This window comes from Dunckerocampus dactyliophorus, chromosome 11 (assembly GCF_027744805.1).
Source record: "Dunckerocampus dactyliophorus isolate RoL2022-P2 chromosome 11, RoL_Ddac_1.1, whole genome shotgun sequence".
NCBI lineage: Eukaryota > Metazoa > Chordata > Actinopteri > Syngnathiformes > Syngnathidae > Dunckerocampus > Dunckerocampus dactyliophorus.
In genome coordinates this window covers 4,682,362-4,700,130 of record NC_072829.1, presented here as the reverse complement: position 1 = coordinate 4,700,130, position 17,769 = coordinate 4,682,362, and the positions used below count along the sequence as shown (strand labels likewise).

The 17,769-nt window shown below is 44.6% G+C and overlaps 1 protein-coding gene across 2 annotated transcripts; it reads right to left on the bottom strand.

Annotated features, from left to right (window-relative positions):
- Positions 1–7,894: 7,894 nt before the first annotated feature.
- On the bottom strand, positions 7,895–14,883 carry LOC129189552 (major histocompatibility complex class I-related gene protein-like). 2 transcript variants are annotated; one of them, XM_054791332.1, is made up of 7 exons: positions 14,716–14,883; positions 12,759–13,025; positions 12,263–12,541; positions 11,763–12,071; positions 10,934–11,035; positions 10,837–10,854; positions 7,895–10,394 (listed from the first exon to the last, which is right to left on the bottom strand). In XM_054791332.1, the coding sequence occupies exons 1-7, from the start codon at positions 14,768–14,770 to the stop codon at positions 10,345–10,347; spliced, it is 1,080 nt and encodes a 359-aa protein (XP_054647307.1). In that variant the 5' UTR covers positions 14,771–14,883; the 3' UTR covers positions 7,895–10,344. The 2 variants fall into 2 exon arrangements, 1 of the variants encoding a protein (XP_054647307.1); XR_008572816.1 differs by having other exon boundaries at positions 10,367–10,394; positions 11,763–12,111.
- Positions 14,884–17,769: the final 2,886 nt, after the last annotated feature.

Here is a 17,769-nt window from a genome sequence, read left to right as displayed (position 1 = left end):
CTAAAAATACACCCTCCTAGTTTTGCAGTTTAACAGGGCGGCAGTATTCTTCGAATGCGGCTCCATAACAGGCGAGGCGCACGGAGCGAGGAGTTGTTTAAAAGGAGCATGCGTGTGCGGTTTTTTTTTAAATTGCGTGGCATCAGCTGACTAATTCCACATAAAGACGACTGGAGCATCATGGTTAGCAATAGCGACACGTTCTATTGATTTAACCAAACCCTGTGATGTAACCGTCCTACTCCCTAATGTCAACGTCATTGTCAGCCATTTTTGTAGTTCCTTCCACAGCCCTCACATCTTTTTGAAGGAGAATATTATTGAAAGTAAAGTTATACTTTAGAGTAGTCAGTGTACAGCTTGTATAGCAATATAGATTTACTAGCCACTAAAAATGACTCATAAAGTGAGTCTAAATCGCTGACAAGTGAGTTAATCCTCTTGGGTGCTGAAATCTGATTGGACAAAAAAATCTGGAAACAGTGCAGGAAATGAAGATAATCGACTATTGGGAATATATTCATACAATTTCATGAAAAAAAATACTAGAATGTAGGTCAGTGGTGATAGAGATGAGGCCAGCAGAGAAGGCTTTGATGGCCCTGACGGCACACCACTGGGTCTTAACAATATCTGTCTAAGTCTCAGCTGTGGACTGGAAGTGCCTGCTCAGAGGGGCGAGGACCAGCAGTAGAAACTTATGGGGATATCTCTTCCCTCCGCCCTGGACATCGAACGCAGGTGCTATCTTGCGAGAACAAATAACACTATCCCAGACCCCACACATCCACACCGTGGACCGTGTGAGGAGCAGTACAGCAAGATTCTGCAACCGCTTCTCAATAAAAAGTTAAGTTATCCCAAAAAGCCACACCGGCTGATAAAATGACAAAGAACAGCTGCCAGGCTGATTTGTTTATCTATTAATTTGTCTTTTACGACATATTTATTAATGACTTTTTAACCGCATGCACACAGAAGCACTTTCATTGCTTTCTCATCTTTGTCGTACTTTTAACCGTTATCCGTGATCCGGATGCAACGCAATTTAATGTCAGTGCCTGTCATGTTCATGTGCAGATCAGTTTGGTGTGATGTATGATGGCTACAGTCCTCTAGCAAACACTTTATGAGCATTTTCAAATTTCTACTTTACAGGCCCCACAATAGGCCGCCAAAAGCATGTTGTCTAAAACCTACGGTATTTTTCAGACTATAAATCACATTTTTTTTTCCAAGGTTTGGATGGTCCTGTGATTTATTATTGGTGTGACTACTATGCCAACATTTATACATCTTTAACACGTTTGTTTTAAATGTTAATTTATACTGACTGACATGAATAAAGGAGTGAAATTTACCATCGGCAACCGCAACAGTGATGTGACATGAGATCGGGAGCTTGGTGAATTTGCGAACTGGTAACTTGATAGTTGGATTTGCTGACTTGTTATGTTAATTTAGCCTAATTCAGCCCCCCAGGTACAGTATGTTCTTTATGCTATTGTGGAGCTCAGGGGTGACCAGAGTGTGGCCCGGGGGCTTGCGGCTGTCAACAACAAAAATGGAAATTCATTTGTATGAGAATACAGCCGTAATATTAGGAGGATAAAGTCATAACATTAAGAGAAAAAATAGCATCAAGTTAAAATGTTAAAAGCAATTTTTTTTATTGTATTTTTTAGAATATCATGAAAATCAAAAAGAATAAGTATCAATTTTAGGAAAATTCAGTTGGGTAAAAGATATAATATGATGATAAAGTGAGAATATTATGCAAATAAAGACATAATATTACAAGAAGAAACAATTATAAATAAAATATTTAAGAAAATGGAAAAAACGAGCAAAAAGTGTACCGTAATGTAAAAAATATCAACAATACGCTTTGTCACCAGTAACACACAGCGAAGATGCAGACTGTTGTTTTTCTTTATAAAAAATGTAGACTTTATAAAAGATGCAGACTTTTTCTTTATAAAACAAATTTGAAAAAATCCCAGCAGATCTACATGGGTTGGTTTTCAATAAAGTTTATAAATGGGCCCCACATCCTTTTAATTTTTTGAGTATGCTGTAAAAGTATGGACACCCCTTGTGTAGCCGAATAATAAATAATGTGTGATAATATCGGACGCCTATACAGCCTGTTGTTGTGTGTGCTGTTGTTTAGTTACATCACGTGCCTGTCCAGATTCAATGATTTTTGTGAAATACATTTCTAAATAAATGCAAAAAATGAGATATTTTCAGTGCTTATAGGAAGCCTTACTGGGAACACACCGCTTTGTGTGTATGTAGCATAAATGCTAATGAGCGGTGTTTGTCTCCATCAGTGTGTGTGTGTCTCTCCAAGAAGCCGCGTTGTGTACTTTATCTACTTTCTGCATATACTTTGTAACTCTGTACTTGTCCAGTACGTCATAGATGTCATACATCACAAAATGATCAAACTTATAGCTCCCACGTCTGTAGCTGGCTGGCAGATAGTTGACAGAGCTTAATTTTAAGATGTGTAGTGAAGCCTCTTTTTTCTCTTTAACAAAGTGATGGGCATATACAAACAGATTAGGGTGACTAAACATGCTGTTTGTCCAGTACATGTTCTGTTTTCATTTTCTGTCCCGTTTTTGTGTCTTTTTTTTTTTTTTTCAGAAAGTGATGAAAACGTCCTCATTTTTTTGTTTTGGCCATTAAATTAAAGTATTGCATATACAGGATATATATATATATATATATATATACATATACATACTTGTATATACACACACGCATATAATGCATATTTGGACAATGCAACTTCAAAGACACTTGTTGCACTGTTGAAAATGATCTGAAGTATTATTTTTGTTAGGGAACGGTGCGTGCCACGGGTGGATCCCAAGACGCGGGAGTCAACGTTGGGGGTTTGATTTTAAGAGTTGATTTTAAGAGTTTAATTCCAAACCAGGAAGGGAAAAAGTACAACACAAGAAAAAGGGTACAACAAAAGGGGTGTACAACAAAAGGTGACCCGGATGGCACACGGGAAAACGACGAGAAATAAAGGAGCTACCAAAAGGGGTAGAGCCAGGAAACACAAAACACTGCTGAACAAATCACGCAGGAGAAAACTAGCTATGTCCTTACGCTGCCGGAGTAAGCCGGGCAGGGAACAAAATAGCAGGTACAGCTAGTATAGGCAACAGTTAATGAGATCACAAGAGCCTGAATCGTGGAGGACTGGCAACGATCTGGCAGCAGGTGTAGAATGCTTGAGACAGATATAGTCCTGCTGCCAATCATCCACAGGTGTTGCCACTCAGCTCCTCAGGGTGGTGTAAATGGTGTACTGCAACGAGAGCACAGCAGAGGGCAGCAACACAGCACACAGAACACCACAGTATCCCCCCCCCTCTATAAGGCGTCACCTGACGACATACCTGGCTTGGTAGGGTGAGACGAGTGGAAGTCACGGAGGAGTTGTGGGTCGAGGATACAGGAGCGGGCGACCCACGAGCGCTCCTCAGGCCCATAACCCTCCCAGTCCACCAGATACTGCACCCCCCTCCCCCTTTTTCTCACGTCCAATATGGCTCTCACCGTATAAGCTGGCTGACCATCGATGATGCGAGGGAGAGGTGGAGCCTCGGCTGGGGGGCACAATGGGCTGGAACTGACGTGTTTAAGGCAAGAAACATGGAAGACTGGGTGTATTTTGAGTGAGGGCGGTAGCTTGAGCTTGACTGCAGATCTGTTGATGATCGCCTCCACCTTGTAGGGTCCCACGAATCTTGGCGCCATTTTCTTGCGAGTCCCCGCCAGTGGGAGGTCCCGGGAGGAGAGCCAAACCTCCTGTCCGGGTTGGAATGTGGGTGCTGGGATACGGTGGCGGTCAGCCAGTTGTTTGTTGCGATCCGCCGTGCAGCAAAGGGACCCGGTGGGCTCGCTTGAGGTGTGCGTCTACGGTGGGAATGGCGATCTCCGCCTCCTGTGAGGGAAACAAGGGGGGCTGGTACCCATAGGCAACCTTGAAGGGGGACATTCCTGTGGCCGTGCTGACGAGGGAGTTATGGGCGTACTCGACCCATGGGAGGTGTGCTGCCCAGGAGGAGGGGTGTCGGTGACACACGCAGCGGAGGGCTGCCCCCAGGTCTTGGTTGGCCCGCTCTGTCTGGCCGTTAGATTGTGGATGATATCCCGACGAGAGGCTGACCTTGGCGCCCAAGGCCTGGCAAAAGGCTCTCCACACTTGGGATGTGAATTGGGGTCCCCGGTCCGATACAATGTCCATAGGGATTCCATGGATGTGGAAAATGTGTCTGATGAGTAGGCGTGCGGTATCCAGTGCAGAGGGTAGCTTCTGTAGTGCAATAAAATGAGTCATTTTAGAAAAACGATCTACAACGTTCAGTATTACCGTGTTACCACGAGAAGAAGGTAGTCCAGTGACGAAGTCTAAGGCGATGTGGGACCAGGGCCTGGGTGGAACCGGAAGAGGGTGGAGTAACCCTGCGGGAGGACGGTGTGAAGACTTGTTCCGGGCGCAGACAGAGCAGTCCGCCACAAATTCCTTGGTGTTTGTCGTCATGGAGGGCCACCAGGAGCGCTGCGACACCAGGAACAGGGTGCGTCGAACGCCCGGGTGGCACGAGACCTTGGCCGAGTGAGCCCACTGCAGGACCTCTGATCTGAGGTTGGGAGGAACATACAGTCTGTCCCTGGGGCAAGCCTCCGGGATGTCAGTGTCCTTCAGGGCCATAGTCACTCGCTTTTCCACCTCCCACCGGACCGCCCCCAGCACCTTGGCCTCAGGCACGATGGCCTCCGGATCCTTGTTCTCCTCCGTGGCGCTGTGGATCCGGGACAGGGCGTCGGGTTTGGTGCTACGTGAACCGGGTCTGTAGGTGATAGAAAATTCAAAACGGGTAAGAAATAGGGACCAGCGCGCTTGGCGAGAGTTCAATCTTTGAGCAGAACGAATGTATGAGAGGTTTTTGTGATCCGTGATGACTAGGAATGGTTAGGTAGCACCCTCCAGCCAATGTCTCCACTCCCGCAAGGCAAGCACGATGGCCAGCAGCTCCCGATTCCCCACGTCGTAATTCCTCTCAGGAGGTGTGAGGCGACGTGAGAAGAATGCACATGGGTGCAGCCTCTGGTCGACCGGGGACCTCTGGGAGAGGACAGCGCCCACCCCTGTATCAGACGCGTCCACCTCTACTAAAAACTGTAGTGACGGATTAGGATGTGTAAGTACTGGTGCTGTCGTGAACAGTTTTTTGAGTCTACTGAAAGCCCTCTCCGCCTCCGGCGTCCAAATAAAAGGACACTTAGCAGATGTCAGCCTTGTCAGAGGTTCCGCTTTAATGCTGAAATCCCGAATGAACCTGCGGTAAAAATTGGCAAAGCCTAGGAACCTCTGCAAGTGCTTTCTTGATGTGGGAGGAGGCCAATCGACCACCGCCTGAACCTTGGCGGGGTCGGCTCGCAGCTTGCCTTTCTCCACTATGTAGCCTAGAAAGGTAACCGAGGCGGAGTGGAACTCGCACTTTTCAGATTTAACAAAAAGTTTATTCTCCAAGAGCCGCTGGAGGACTTGTCTCACGTGTTGAACGTGTTCCTGCAAAGAGTTAGAAAAAATTTATATATCATCCAGATATACGAAACAATATTGACCAATCATATCGCGCAGCACGTCGTTTATGAGAGATTGGAACACCGCTGGGGCATTAGTCAGTCCGAACGGCATAACCAGGTATTCATAATGCCCCATGGGTGTGTTAAAGGCCGTCTTCCACTCGTCTCCCTCTCGGATGCGTACCAAGTGGTATGCGCTACGTAGGTCCAGTTTAGTAAAAATACTGGCCGAATGTAAGGAGGAAAACGCGGAGTCCATAAGGGGAAGCGGATATTTATTTTTAACCGTTATCTCATTTAAGCCCCGGTAATCTATGCATGGGCGGAGAGAGCCGTCCTTCTTGGACACAAAAAAGAACCCAGAGCCCAGCGGAGAAGACGAAGGTCGAATGAGACCTGCTGCGAGGGATGACGAAATATAATCGCGGAGTGCCTCCTGCTCCGGTCTGGATATATTGTATAATTTTGCGCTGGGGAGCGGCGCGTCAGGGAGCAATTTTATGGCGCAATCATATGGCCGGTGAGGAGGCAGGCTAAGTGTGGCATTCTTGCTAAAAACGGCAGCGAGATCGTGGAAGACGCGGGGAACCCCCGACAGGTTTATCCTCTCGGTGTGTCCTTTGGGCGGAGGGCCCTTGGGCACAGCAGAGCGCAAGCAGCGAGCATAGCAATCCCCCCCCCCCCCCCCCCCCCCCAGATAACCAATCTACCCGACTTCCAGTTAAACGTAGAGTTATGGAGGCGTAACCAGGGCAGACCTAAGACTACCGGGGCTGATTGTGAGGGAATGACGTAAAACCTAACAGTCTCGTGGTGGTTGCCGGAAAGTTGTAACGCTAATGATTCGGTCTGATGGGTGGTTATGGCTAATAATTTGCCATCTAAAGAGTGCACTTCCTTAGGGTGAGGCAATCTAATAGTGGCTAATCCATGCTTCTTAACGAACTCAGCGTCCAAAAAGTTATCGTCGGCTCCAGAATCTATGAGTGCGACCACAGAAACTCGTCCCCCCAGCCCTATGATGACTCCAGCCAATTGAATACGTCGCTGGGTCGAGAGCGACGTCTTATTGGACGAGCTCCCGCCCGCATACTCACAGGAAGAAGTCTTGGATCGATCCCCCCCAGCGGGTCGATCCTGCAGTGATATCGGTCGCTTGGGGCTTTCCGACCCCGATGGCGAGCCGGGTCGTCGTTTGGGCCTGTCTGGACATTTAGACAGTTGGTGGTCCGACCCGGCGCAGTAGAGGCAGAGGTGCAGACGCCGCCGGCGGGAGCGTTCCGCCGCAGAGAGGCGCCGTCCCCCAAGTTGCATGGGCTCATCGGCGTAAGACGCATCCCGGCCCGAGTCCGTGGAGCCCTGGGTGCGTCCCTCGTGGAGCGGGGTCCGAGTTTGGCGTAGTCCAGGTGCAGTGGCTCCTCTGTGGTTAGCTCGTTCCCGGTGGGCGCGGTCCCGTTCCCTGAGGCGTTCATCCAGGCGGATCGCGAGCTCGATCAGCTGGTCGAGGGTGGTGGTATCATCTCGGACCGCGATCTCATCCATGACCCGGACCTGCAGCGCTTTGCGGAATACCGCGCGGAGGGCAGCATCGTTGAACCCACTCTCCGCCGCTAGGACGCGGAACTCAACAGAGAACGCCGCCACAGATTGGTTCCGCTGTCGAAGGTCCAAGAGGCGGCTCCCAGCCTCGCGGTCCCCTACGGGGTGCTCAAAAACTCTCCGCAACTCGGCCACAAACAGAGGTAGAGAGGAGCGTATCGCTGGGTTGGACTTACTCAGTGCGATAGCCCACGCCGCTGCTTTGTCAACCAGCAAGCTCATCATGAAGGCCACCTTGGAGAGGTCTGAGCCGTATGTGTGGGGCTGCTGGTCGAATACTAATGAGCACTGATGAACGAACTGTTCACACGAGGCCTCGTTACCGGTAAAGCGTGGAGGAGGTGGAATGCTTGGCTCTGTGCATGAGGCGGGAGGGGAGCGTTCGGGCTGGACCTCGCTGGCTGAGTTTGCGCCGTGGGCAGGGTTAGCACTTCCAGCGCCGCTGGCTGCGAGCACTTGCTCCATACGTTGGTCCAACGTCTGGAGGTTAGTGGACATGGTGGCGAGCGCTTCCATTATCTCGCTCAAGGAGCGAGAGTGTTCGCCCACGAGGGCTCCCTGGTGCGAGAGGGCAGAGCGGAAATGGCCGAACTCCGCGGGATCCATGCTATGGCCAGATCGTTCTGTTAGGGAACGGTGCGTGCCGCGGGTGGATCCCAAGACGCGGGAGTCAACGTTGGGGGTTTGGAGAAGAGTTTAATTCCAAACCAGGAAGGGAAAAAGTACAACACAAGAAAAAGGGTACAACAAAAGGGGTGTACAACAAAAGGTGACCCGGATGGCACACGGGAAAACGACGAGAAATAAAGGAGCTACCAAAAGGGGTAGAGCCAGGAAACACAAAACACTGCTGAACAAATCACGCAGGAGAAAACGAGCAATGTCCTTACGCTGCCGGAGTAAGCCGGGCAGGGAACAAAATAGCAGGTAGCTAGTATAGGCAACAGTTAATGAGATCACAAGAGCCTGAATCGTGGAGGACTGGCAACGATCTGGCAGCAGGTGTAGAATGCTTGAGACAGATATAGTCCTGCTGCCAATCATCCACAGGTGTTGCCACTCAGCTCTTCAGGGTGGTGTAAATGGTGTACTGCAACGAGAGCACAGCAGAGGGGAGCAACACAGCACACAGAACACCACAATTTTAGACATAATAAAACATGTTGAGGAACCTCAGATAGGCTTTCATCGTGTTTCATACTTTTAAATATAAAAGTATTGAACATAAGTAAATTCTTTCATCGTAAATTCAGATTTAGGCGCAGTATGACCCCCTAACAAATAGTTCCTCAAAAGCTGGAGTCGGTGCCTTTTGTTGGTCATGGTTGTTACTGTGAAGCTTTTTTTTATTTGGTAATTTGCTGTGTTTAACAAAAACCAGAGTCTTCCGTTGAACGTGACGGCGCTGGAAGCCACGTTTTTATCAGCTTCTTCTGCATTTTAGCCCCAATTAAGTGTCACTTGTTAGCTATTCTACAGCTAGCAGGGACCAGTGTGGCCCGCTGACTCCGGCCCTGAACCACGTCTCACTCCAACTAACATTCACGTAACCCAGCAGAGAATTAGAGGTCAGTACACGTTAGCAGTGCTACCGAGTGCACAAAGCTTCTCTTTTTTAAAAATGTAGTCATTTTCCCTTTGTCAAAACGTGCGTCCCAGGTAACGTATGCTTGGTAGCACAAAACAAGACGTGGGGGGACACTGATAATGCACACTCATCAGGTAGCTTCTGGAATCGTCATGCGTCCCATCCTGTTTGGTCTTGCTACAGCAGCTTCAAATCAGTCAATATTGCAAAGAAACCAACCTGTTTAAAAAGTGGCAGAACATTCTAGAGCAAGCTTTTTAACTCACGGGTCACATCCACCACACCTACTACTGCAACTGCAACTGTCCACCTGGAATTTTTAGTCTTATTTTAGCTGTTAAAGTGTCCTACAATCTGCTGTATGTGCGTGTGTCCCTTTTTTCAGAGCTACTTTAAAAGATCTCTTTTGCATGACTGCATGCTGAAACTGTTATAATGTGTACAAAGACCATCCCCAAAAACAGAATTTAATTTGAAAGGTATTTACTGATAAGACACCCAGAGTGTATATGAACAAAGGATTTGTAATATAAACCAAGAATGATTAAACATTGAATATCAAAAGTATGTGATCGTTCTCCCTTGGTTACTTTCCAGACCACCTCCTCGGCATTTTTCATTGAGCAAAAACACGACAACACAGCAACATCCAAAACCTAATGGTAAAAAAACCCCAAAAGTCTGATAAAATATAACTTTTGCAGCACTTTGTCATAGAAAGCCTTCTTTTCTGTCCCTCTCCGTCACACTGGCTTGCACTGCTCTGTAAACAAACCCCCACTCTGCTTTTGTCAAAGCCTCATCTTCCCTAACCTGCCTCACCAGTCTCTCTAGTCTCAGAAACCACTGCAATTATTTTGATAGTTGGAGACTTACGGTCATTTAAAAGTAGCATTGCAAATCCAATCACCTGCTACAGCTTTTACCTTAAAGGCTTGTTAATCCATGACAAGTACACAATAATGCAAATAAACAAAGAAAATGTATTTGTCTTCAACTGTGCCTCTCGTTACCCCGCAAAAATCAGTTTGAAGCGTAAACACCTTGGAACAAAACGTACTGAAAGGCCAGGAGACATGTGACACAATGTGGTATTCACCCATAAGCAGCTATCGGTTTCAAAAAGAAAGATGAAATCCTTGTGAATGTGATGACACGAGTCCCAAATGATGACATAGACCATAGACATGGACACAAAGACCAACCTGATTGACTGACAAAATATCATCCACAAATCCGGCAAAAATATTTGATAGAACGTGTTTTCTAAGCCATAAACACCAAAAGAAGACAGTATATAACATGAGGAAATGACATCTCAATGTGTGATTCAACAGTGATGACGTCCCTCAGGGATGGAGACATCGCTCTGCGTTCCAGTGCACAAACCATCCTGGAGGAAGAAGATGACAGCAGCAACAGAAGCACATGAATCCAAGGGGAGATGGTAGATGAACATCATCTTCACACAAAGCCGCAAGAACATCTGGAGGTGTCCGTGTGAGCTAACTCGCTTTGTGCCCGCTGCTGTGTCTCACTCAGATTCCAGCCTTCAGGTTCTCCGAGAGCTTGAAATCACCGTCACCAGCTGTCGGACCACAAAAGTCAGCGTGAGCTGGTGACTGTGTGCATTCATCCCAGAATGTGCATCTTCACTCATATCACATCTTTGGAGGTGCGACTCCAACATTTATTGTGACTTGGATCAAAAGCATGAAGAAGCAGAATACTGCTCTTCTACTTCCTGACTAGGATGCCTTCTTAGTGAGTCAGCAAACATGAACGTGAACACGGCTGATCCTTATCATGATGCCTCATTTCAAAAGTTGGCTTATGTGACACTTTATACTGGCGTGTCAAATTACACCTGTGGAGGAAAGCACTTTTATTTTCACTCTCTCTCGGTTAAAATAAAGCTAGCATGAAAGTTGTGTAGTGTTTCTATCTCGGGAAGGGGGTAAGGTGTTTGAGTGATGCTTCACCACTGCTTTGTTTATTGCGGCTCAAAGAGAAGAAGATGTTTTACTTACAAGCTGGATCGTATTTGGCTGAAATGAAAGACAAACTCAGTGAAATTCACATCTCACAAACGGCAGACTGCAAAGACGAAACGTTTGTGTCCCTCACCTGGTCTGTCTTTACAACGCCAGACGAGGAAGATGATGGCTGCCAGGATGGCCGCCACAGCGAGGAGCGCCAGCGTGACAGTGATGGCTAAGCTGGAGTTGTCTGTTGGTATGGTAGGGTATGCTTTACTTGTTTGACAATAAGTTACATGAAGGAACACCATGTGGTTAATAAATAGAAAAGAGATAAGCTATAATAAGTAAAGCAAAGACATTGAGAATAAATATATAAATACCGGAGTCCAAATTTGGACTGAATCGCACATGGTACAGTCAGTCTGGATATAAATGATGCAATAACGTATTGGTGATGATAAATGAATGAAATGATTGCTCCTATTGTTGAATTTGGCATCATCTACACACATGGAAAAATGTATGTGTGTGCTAGCAAGGGTGTGTGAATTTAGCATGCTAATATACATTCATGGGAAAAAATGATGTGACCACCCTTGTTTCTTCAGTTTATGGATCCATTTTAATGGCTGGTACAACTAAAGGTACATTTGATTGGACAAATATAATGACAGTAACAAATATAGTTTATGAGAGTTTCATGAAAGAGCTGATATCTCGCAACTTCCATGGTTTTCTTGATAACCAAACTCACTGAAGTTCTTACATGGATAGCTATAGCATTGTACTGCCAAAAATGTAACTCTTTTGAGTTATTTTTGTTGCCGTTGTTACATTTGTCCAAACTAAGGTACCTTTAGTTGTATCAGGCATTAAAATGAACAAGAAAGTGAAGAAACAACATGACTGTATGTTATTATTGTAGAGTGGTGTTATTATGTTCATGCTGCATCGTCAACTTCAACCTTTCTCACCTTCAAGGCTTGCATTGCTCAGGATGCGTTTTCTCTCCAGCTTGGTGACCGTGTCCTCCTTGACGCCAGCCAGCTGAAACACACATTCGTACTTGCCCTCCACATCGGCCGCCACCTCCACTTTCAGGTCCACCGCCATCTGGAAGGTTCCATCGTGGTTGGGGAGGAGCTCTCCGTGCTCGACGTCCTCGTGGAGCTCCTCGCCGTCTTTTCTCCAAAACATGATCGCTCTGTCGGGGTAGAAACCTGTGGCGAAGCAGCTGACCGGCGAGGACGGCGTCTTCTGGAGGAGATACACCTCCGGAAGCTCTGCACAGGAAGTGACGTGACGTGTGAACGGAGGACAACGCTGACAGAAGGTGCGAGAGGAGTCAAGGTGGAGAGAAAAGGAGAGAGAGAAAAGTTTACAGAGCCAGAGTGTAGCTTGTAATGCTAGTAATGTTCATACAGGGGGCGTGCTAACATGGTTACAAAGGTGAAAGTACATCATGTGGTTCTACCTGTTCTCATTAGGACGTTCGCCCCATTGTTCACGTACTTCTTCAAGTAAGAAGGACAAAGCTCAGTTAAGTAATACTTCTGATGTTCTATCCAAGCTTTGTCATGGTCCAACTTGTGTTTGGTGGGAACAGCTTGTGGTTTTGCTGCAGTCCAAGTCCATGTCTTCATGTCCAATGATATTAAGTCTTCCCCATCATAACTGTACTGCATCCAACCATCAACCGCATCAGTCTCATTATTCCATTCACAGCCTGACATCCTCTGGTCAATGTGAACACCTGCGAGAATGACACAAGGCAGAGTGAAACCTCATCACCATCACACACACGCACATGCACACAACTCTCTTTCTAAGTGTCAGTCGTGCTTTTTGGTAGGTCATTATGGGATGGACAGAGAAGGTATCCGTGCAGTAATGTGTGTGTATACTACAGTATAAAATGTGTACGAGTACATCAAATATATTTTAACAGTAGGACGTTCAACATAACAAACCTCCAGTTTGGTTGAATAGCTTCTTCATGATTTCAATGTTGACTTTGCTTCTCTGTTCATTACCAACATTGATCTCTGTCACTCTCTGCCAGTACCGTGGATCCTCTGCTGTGATTTTGTTCATCCAGGCCTGTTTGGGTTCTGCTTTCCTGCTGTTGCTGTCATAGTGAGAAATCTGAACTTCATCAACATAACCAACCTCCACAAACTCTGGGAAGTTTGGAACTTGAGAGGATGTAGTCCTGAAATACTTCACCGAATGAATCACTGAAAGAAAAAAAACACACAAAAAGAACATTTTATGATTGTTTCATGTTCAACAATTCATATGTGAAATGATCGTGTCTTCTTTTAAACTTGAAGAGTCGTCACAGTAAAGAGTCAATAAGAGACAATAACACAGTTTGTCTTTTATGGACATTTGATACATTTTATATTAACAGTACTTGAAGACAACAGACACTAATAACTTGACTTTCATGTCATTTTACAACTGTAACTGGCAAAGACATAAACCACATTATTGCTACCAGAGTCGTAAAAGGAGTAAAGGAGCACTTTTAGTGTAGTTTTCCAGATTTTAAAAATGGTTAGTGTCAGAAAAGCATGTTTTTATGTTTTCGTGCGGCAAAGACTTTGCTTATCACGGAAGCACTTAGCCTCCACGATAATCACCCTCTAAAACGCGATGCGGTGAGCACGGTGCTAACGTTAGCAAATGCTGTCGTCAGCCCACACTTGACCAGATCACGGCTTCCAGAGCCAAGATAAGTCAGCCCACGTCTAACAAATGAACACAATTGAGGGAGAAATGTTTAAGACATGGAAAGTGTCTTGAGTTTACGAAGAGTCCTTTTAAAAGGTTGAATATCCGACAACTTGAATGATTGAATGAAAGCCATGTGGATGTTGCCAAAATGATGCAAAGATAAGAGTAAGGGCCTACCCCAAAATGTGCATTTTTTTCCAATCCAATCCAATCCACTTTATTTCTACAGCACATTTTATAAACACTGCTTCCAAAGTGCTGCAGAGACTAGTAAAACCATAAATAATAAGTAAAAGTACAAATTACTACAGTAAAAACTAAAAGATCAAATAAAAACAAAAGACACTTAGAACAGTAAAATATTTGAAACAAGAAGTAAAAACAATGAAAGCAATAAATACAAGAAGTAGGTATAAAATAAAAACTAACATAAATAAAACTAATTAAAACTTAAAAAAAAATAAAAATAAAAAAGAATAAAAGCCACAGAGGACCACACATTCACGCCGAGTTAAAAGAATAAAAGCGGGTCTTAAGTCTCGTCTTGGGCACCACCAGTGTTTTTCAAGGAGGAAAAAGATCTTAAGCTTTTATACGCATGTTGACAACTTTTAGCATATCTGTATGTGGAATTAAATTATGGAATGAGCAGAATAAGCAACAAACTATGTATTAATATGAGCCAGTAAGAAACGGTACAAGTAGATCGTCTTTAAGTAGTATAAGCTTTTTTAATTCCTACTCCTTTTGGACATGTTGAACTACTTGTATACATATCGTGGTGCTGGTAAATACTTTAACATGGTCTAAATAAACCTTGATTGTGTACGTGACATTTTTTTTATGCTGCCATTTAAAAGGGAAACCAAAGTCTCAGGAAATGCTCCTGAAAATAGACTCACACTCTTGTGGAAAAAATCATCTTAAATAATAAGGTTGATGCATTTCCGTGTAAGTAAAGATTGTAAAAGTGACGCAACGTGAACAACTTTGACTCATTCAATGTTGGAGCAACAAATGAAGCGGTTGAGCACAAATGAAAATGAAAACATTTCAAAAATAAACAGCGTCAGTCATGATATCAAGTCATCAGACAGTGTCAAAAAGGTGTCAACATATTTTGAATAAAGTAGCATAAATAGGATTTTGGAATGACGTCTATAAACTTGTAAAGAAAAGTGGACTTACCAGGCGCCACGCTGTGTATTTGCACAGCCAGGAGAAAGAATAAAAACAAGTTCATGATTAGCTGTCACTAGTTTTAATCCCTCAGAGGAAGACAAAATGACAAAATCTAGTTTGACGAGCAAACTAGAAATGGACGCTGAACTTGAGACCAGAAAATATAAACCTTCACCTGAGCCAATGAGGATTCAGCCTACCTCTGACGTCACCTATCACTTGGTAAGCGTCTCCGCTATACTGTACTGGAGTTAGAAAGCTCCATATGGTTCATTTGAACACAATAGGAGACTGTTTGTCAGGTGTAGCGTGTGTTGTGTTGTTGTTCGTGGTGATAAAATGGAGTTATGTAGCAAATGAAAAGTAGCAGCAACTTTTTTCTTCCCGCTCAGCAATCAGGAAGTGTCACAAAAGAGCACGAAAACGCAGGGTGGATTTCTGGGAAATCACGTGACCTCTCTCTCGCTCTCTTGCTCATTTACGTCAACAACAGAACTCCTCTACTGCAAGTACCAAATGATTATGAAGAAAAGTCCTATCATCATTACAGGAACCAAATCAAGATATAGGTGAAATTGTCATAAAATTAAAAAAAAAACAAACAAACAAAAGAAAGAAAATTATAATGAATTACTTTTTTAAAGGTAAATGGCTCAACACTGGATACCAATACGATACTGAAACATTGTATATCGGCCGATACCAATACCAACCTTCTTTTCTCCTTTTTCATGAAAGTAATTTGTCTGCATGTGCTTTCCTTTATATAGACATTAAAAAACACTATGTTCAAAGTGTGCAACAAATTACAATGGGATACTTCACACTCAATTTGATATTTACCTCAAAAAAGAGTTGCAATGTTGTCCATAACTTCAATCATTATAACTTGACACACAAATAATAGCATATCCTCTTGAAAATGCACACAGTGCTGACCTAAATCTACAATGTTTGTCCTCCTGCGCTCAACTCAGCAATCGTTTCTTCACTGTATTAAAAGGGTAAGCGTTTTTATTTCCTTTCCTGCGGTGCAGACAGAACACCATGTAATTGGATACGTGTGCGAGCAGATAGCGGCTGTTGATCAATACAAATGACTGCGGGCTTGTTTCGCCTCTCGCTGATATTTTGTAGCCTTCACGGCCGGTTTTCCAAACGATTCAAACGCTCATTGCGCCTGTCAGGCCTTGACGCGCTCCGGTGGCGACGTGCTAATGCATTAAAAATAGTTTTACTTTTGCTTAAGATGTTATTTGTCTCAACGGGCCCTGCTGCACTTCACTGTGTTAGATGCAGCGCACTGACAAGGCCTGCACTCCACATTCAAATGGAAATACATTTCTAGCAGTTGCTCTGCACGCATGTGGGGCTTCTTGACAGGAAGGGAAAGGATAAATAATTATACAGTCATGCAAAAAATGATGAGACCACCCTTGTTTCTTCAGTTTCTTGTTCATTTTAATGCCTGACACAACTAAAGGTACATTTGTTGGACAAATACAACAATGACAACAAAAATATGTCACGCTTTGCTTGTCGCTCTGCTGCCGCCTGTCTGCCATTTGTCCGCAGTGCACCCCAGCCGGTGTGGGCGGAGACGCCGGAGCGCACCTGCGGGCAATCAGCAATCTGGACTCCTCTTAAGCAAGGCAGAAGCATCTGTTCAGTGCCAGATTGTACTTCCTGACCTCCTGTTCCTTGCTCCCGCTCAGTCCGGCTCCATTACCCTTACCCTGCTTTCTGGCCCTTTACCGGTGCTTATACTTACCTGCTCTGTACTACCTTAGTGTTTCCTGTTGGTTTGCCTTCAGTGTTTTTTGTTACTACTTCTAGTTTTTTCCTGACAGCCTTCTGCTGTCAGTGTTTTTTGTTTCTTACCCATAGTGGATTTTCCTTTGTTTGTACTTTGCCTGTTTGGACACTTTGTTATTAAACTTTATTTTTGTATTTCGAAGTTGCCCTAGTCTTGCGTTGGGATCCTCTTTTCCTGCTGTGGCATCCGCCACTCCTGACAAAATAGCTCATAAGAGTTAAGCTTTTGGGCAGTACAATGCTGTAGCTATTCATGTAAGAACTGAAGTGATTTTGGTTATTATCAAGGAAACCATGGAAGTTGCTAGATATCAGCTCTTAAATGAAACTCTTACGAGCTATATTTGTTATCATCATTATATTTGTCCAATCAAATGTACCTTTAGTTGTCCCAGCCATTAAAATGGATCCATAAACTGAAGAAACAAGGGTGGTCTCATCCTTTTTTCCCATGAATGTATATTAGCATGCTAAATTCACACACCCTTGCTAGCACACACATACATTTGATAAAATGAATATATTGATTTTTTGCCACTATATTTCTGCAACTGTTGCATCACTGTTATGTTTGATAGGGTTAGCCTAAGATGAAAGTTGGCAGACATCTTTGGAAGAAGCCATGAGAAGTTGAGACGTCTCCCTTATCCCGACGGCCGCCTGAAATTGTATCCTTTTGCTTCAAGTCAATGACAGTGTAAAATAAATCAAAGCGTGTGAATCTGAAATTGACAGATGCTTGGTGAGCTTTGTTTTGACAATGAAATGGCTTCGTGCTAACAGAAGCTGTTTGGACGTTTTGACAGTCAGTATATTTACATGCACTAAAAAACATGAATTCGGTTCATTAGATTCTGTTCCACTTTTTAAGGTAGACTATGGAACCCAAGGGGGCAGCATGAGGGTGACCCCGGACTCACCAAGTTTCTGTCAATATCAGATTCACCGTCTTAGATTGACTTCGCAGTGTGGTCGACTGAAGCGAAAATGTAAAGTCTTGAGTAGCCCTCTCATGAAGGGAGAACTACTTAGGGAATTAGTGCCCTCCCTACTCTTGCATCGACCAACTGATATAGTCCCTGTCCCACTCAGATCAAAATGGGGGGGTCACCTTTGACCTCCCCGTTAGGCTTGGGTTCCCACGGCATGCATCCTGGTTCATAGTTCTTCGGATCTGGGGTTTCCCGCTAGTAAATACTGTATTACTTCCTCCAACTCTGATCTCCAATGAATAAACTAACTTTC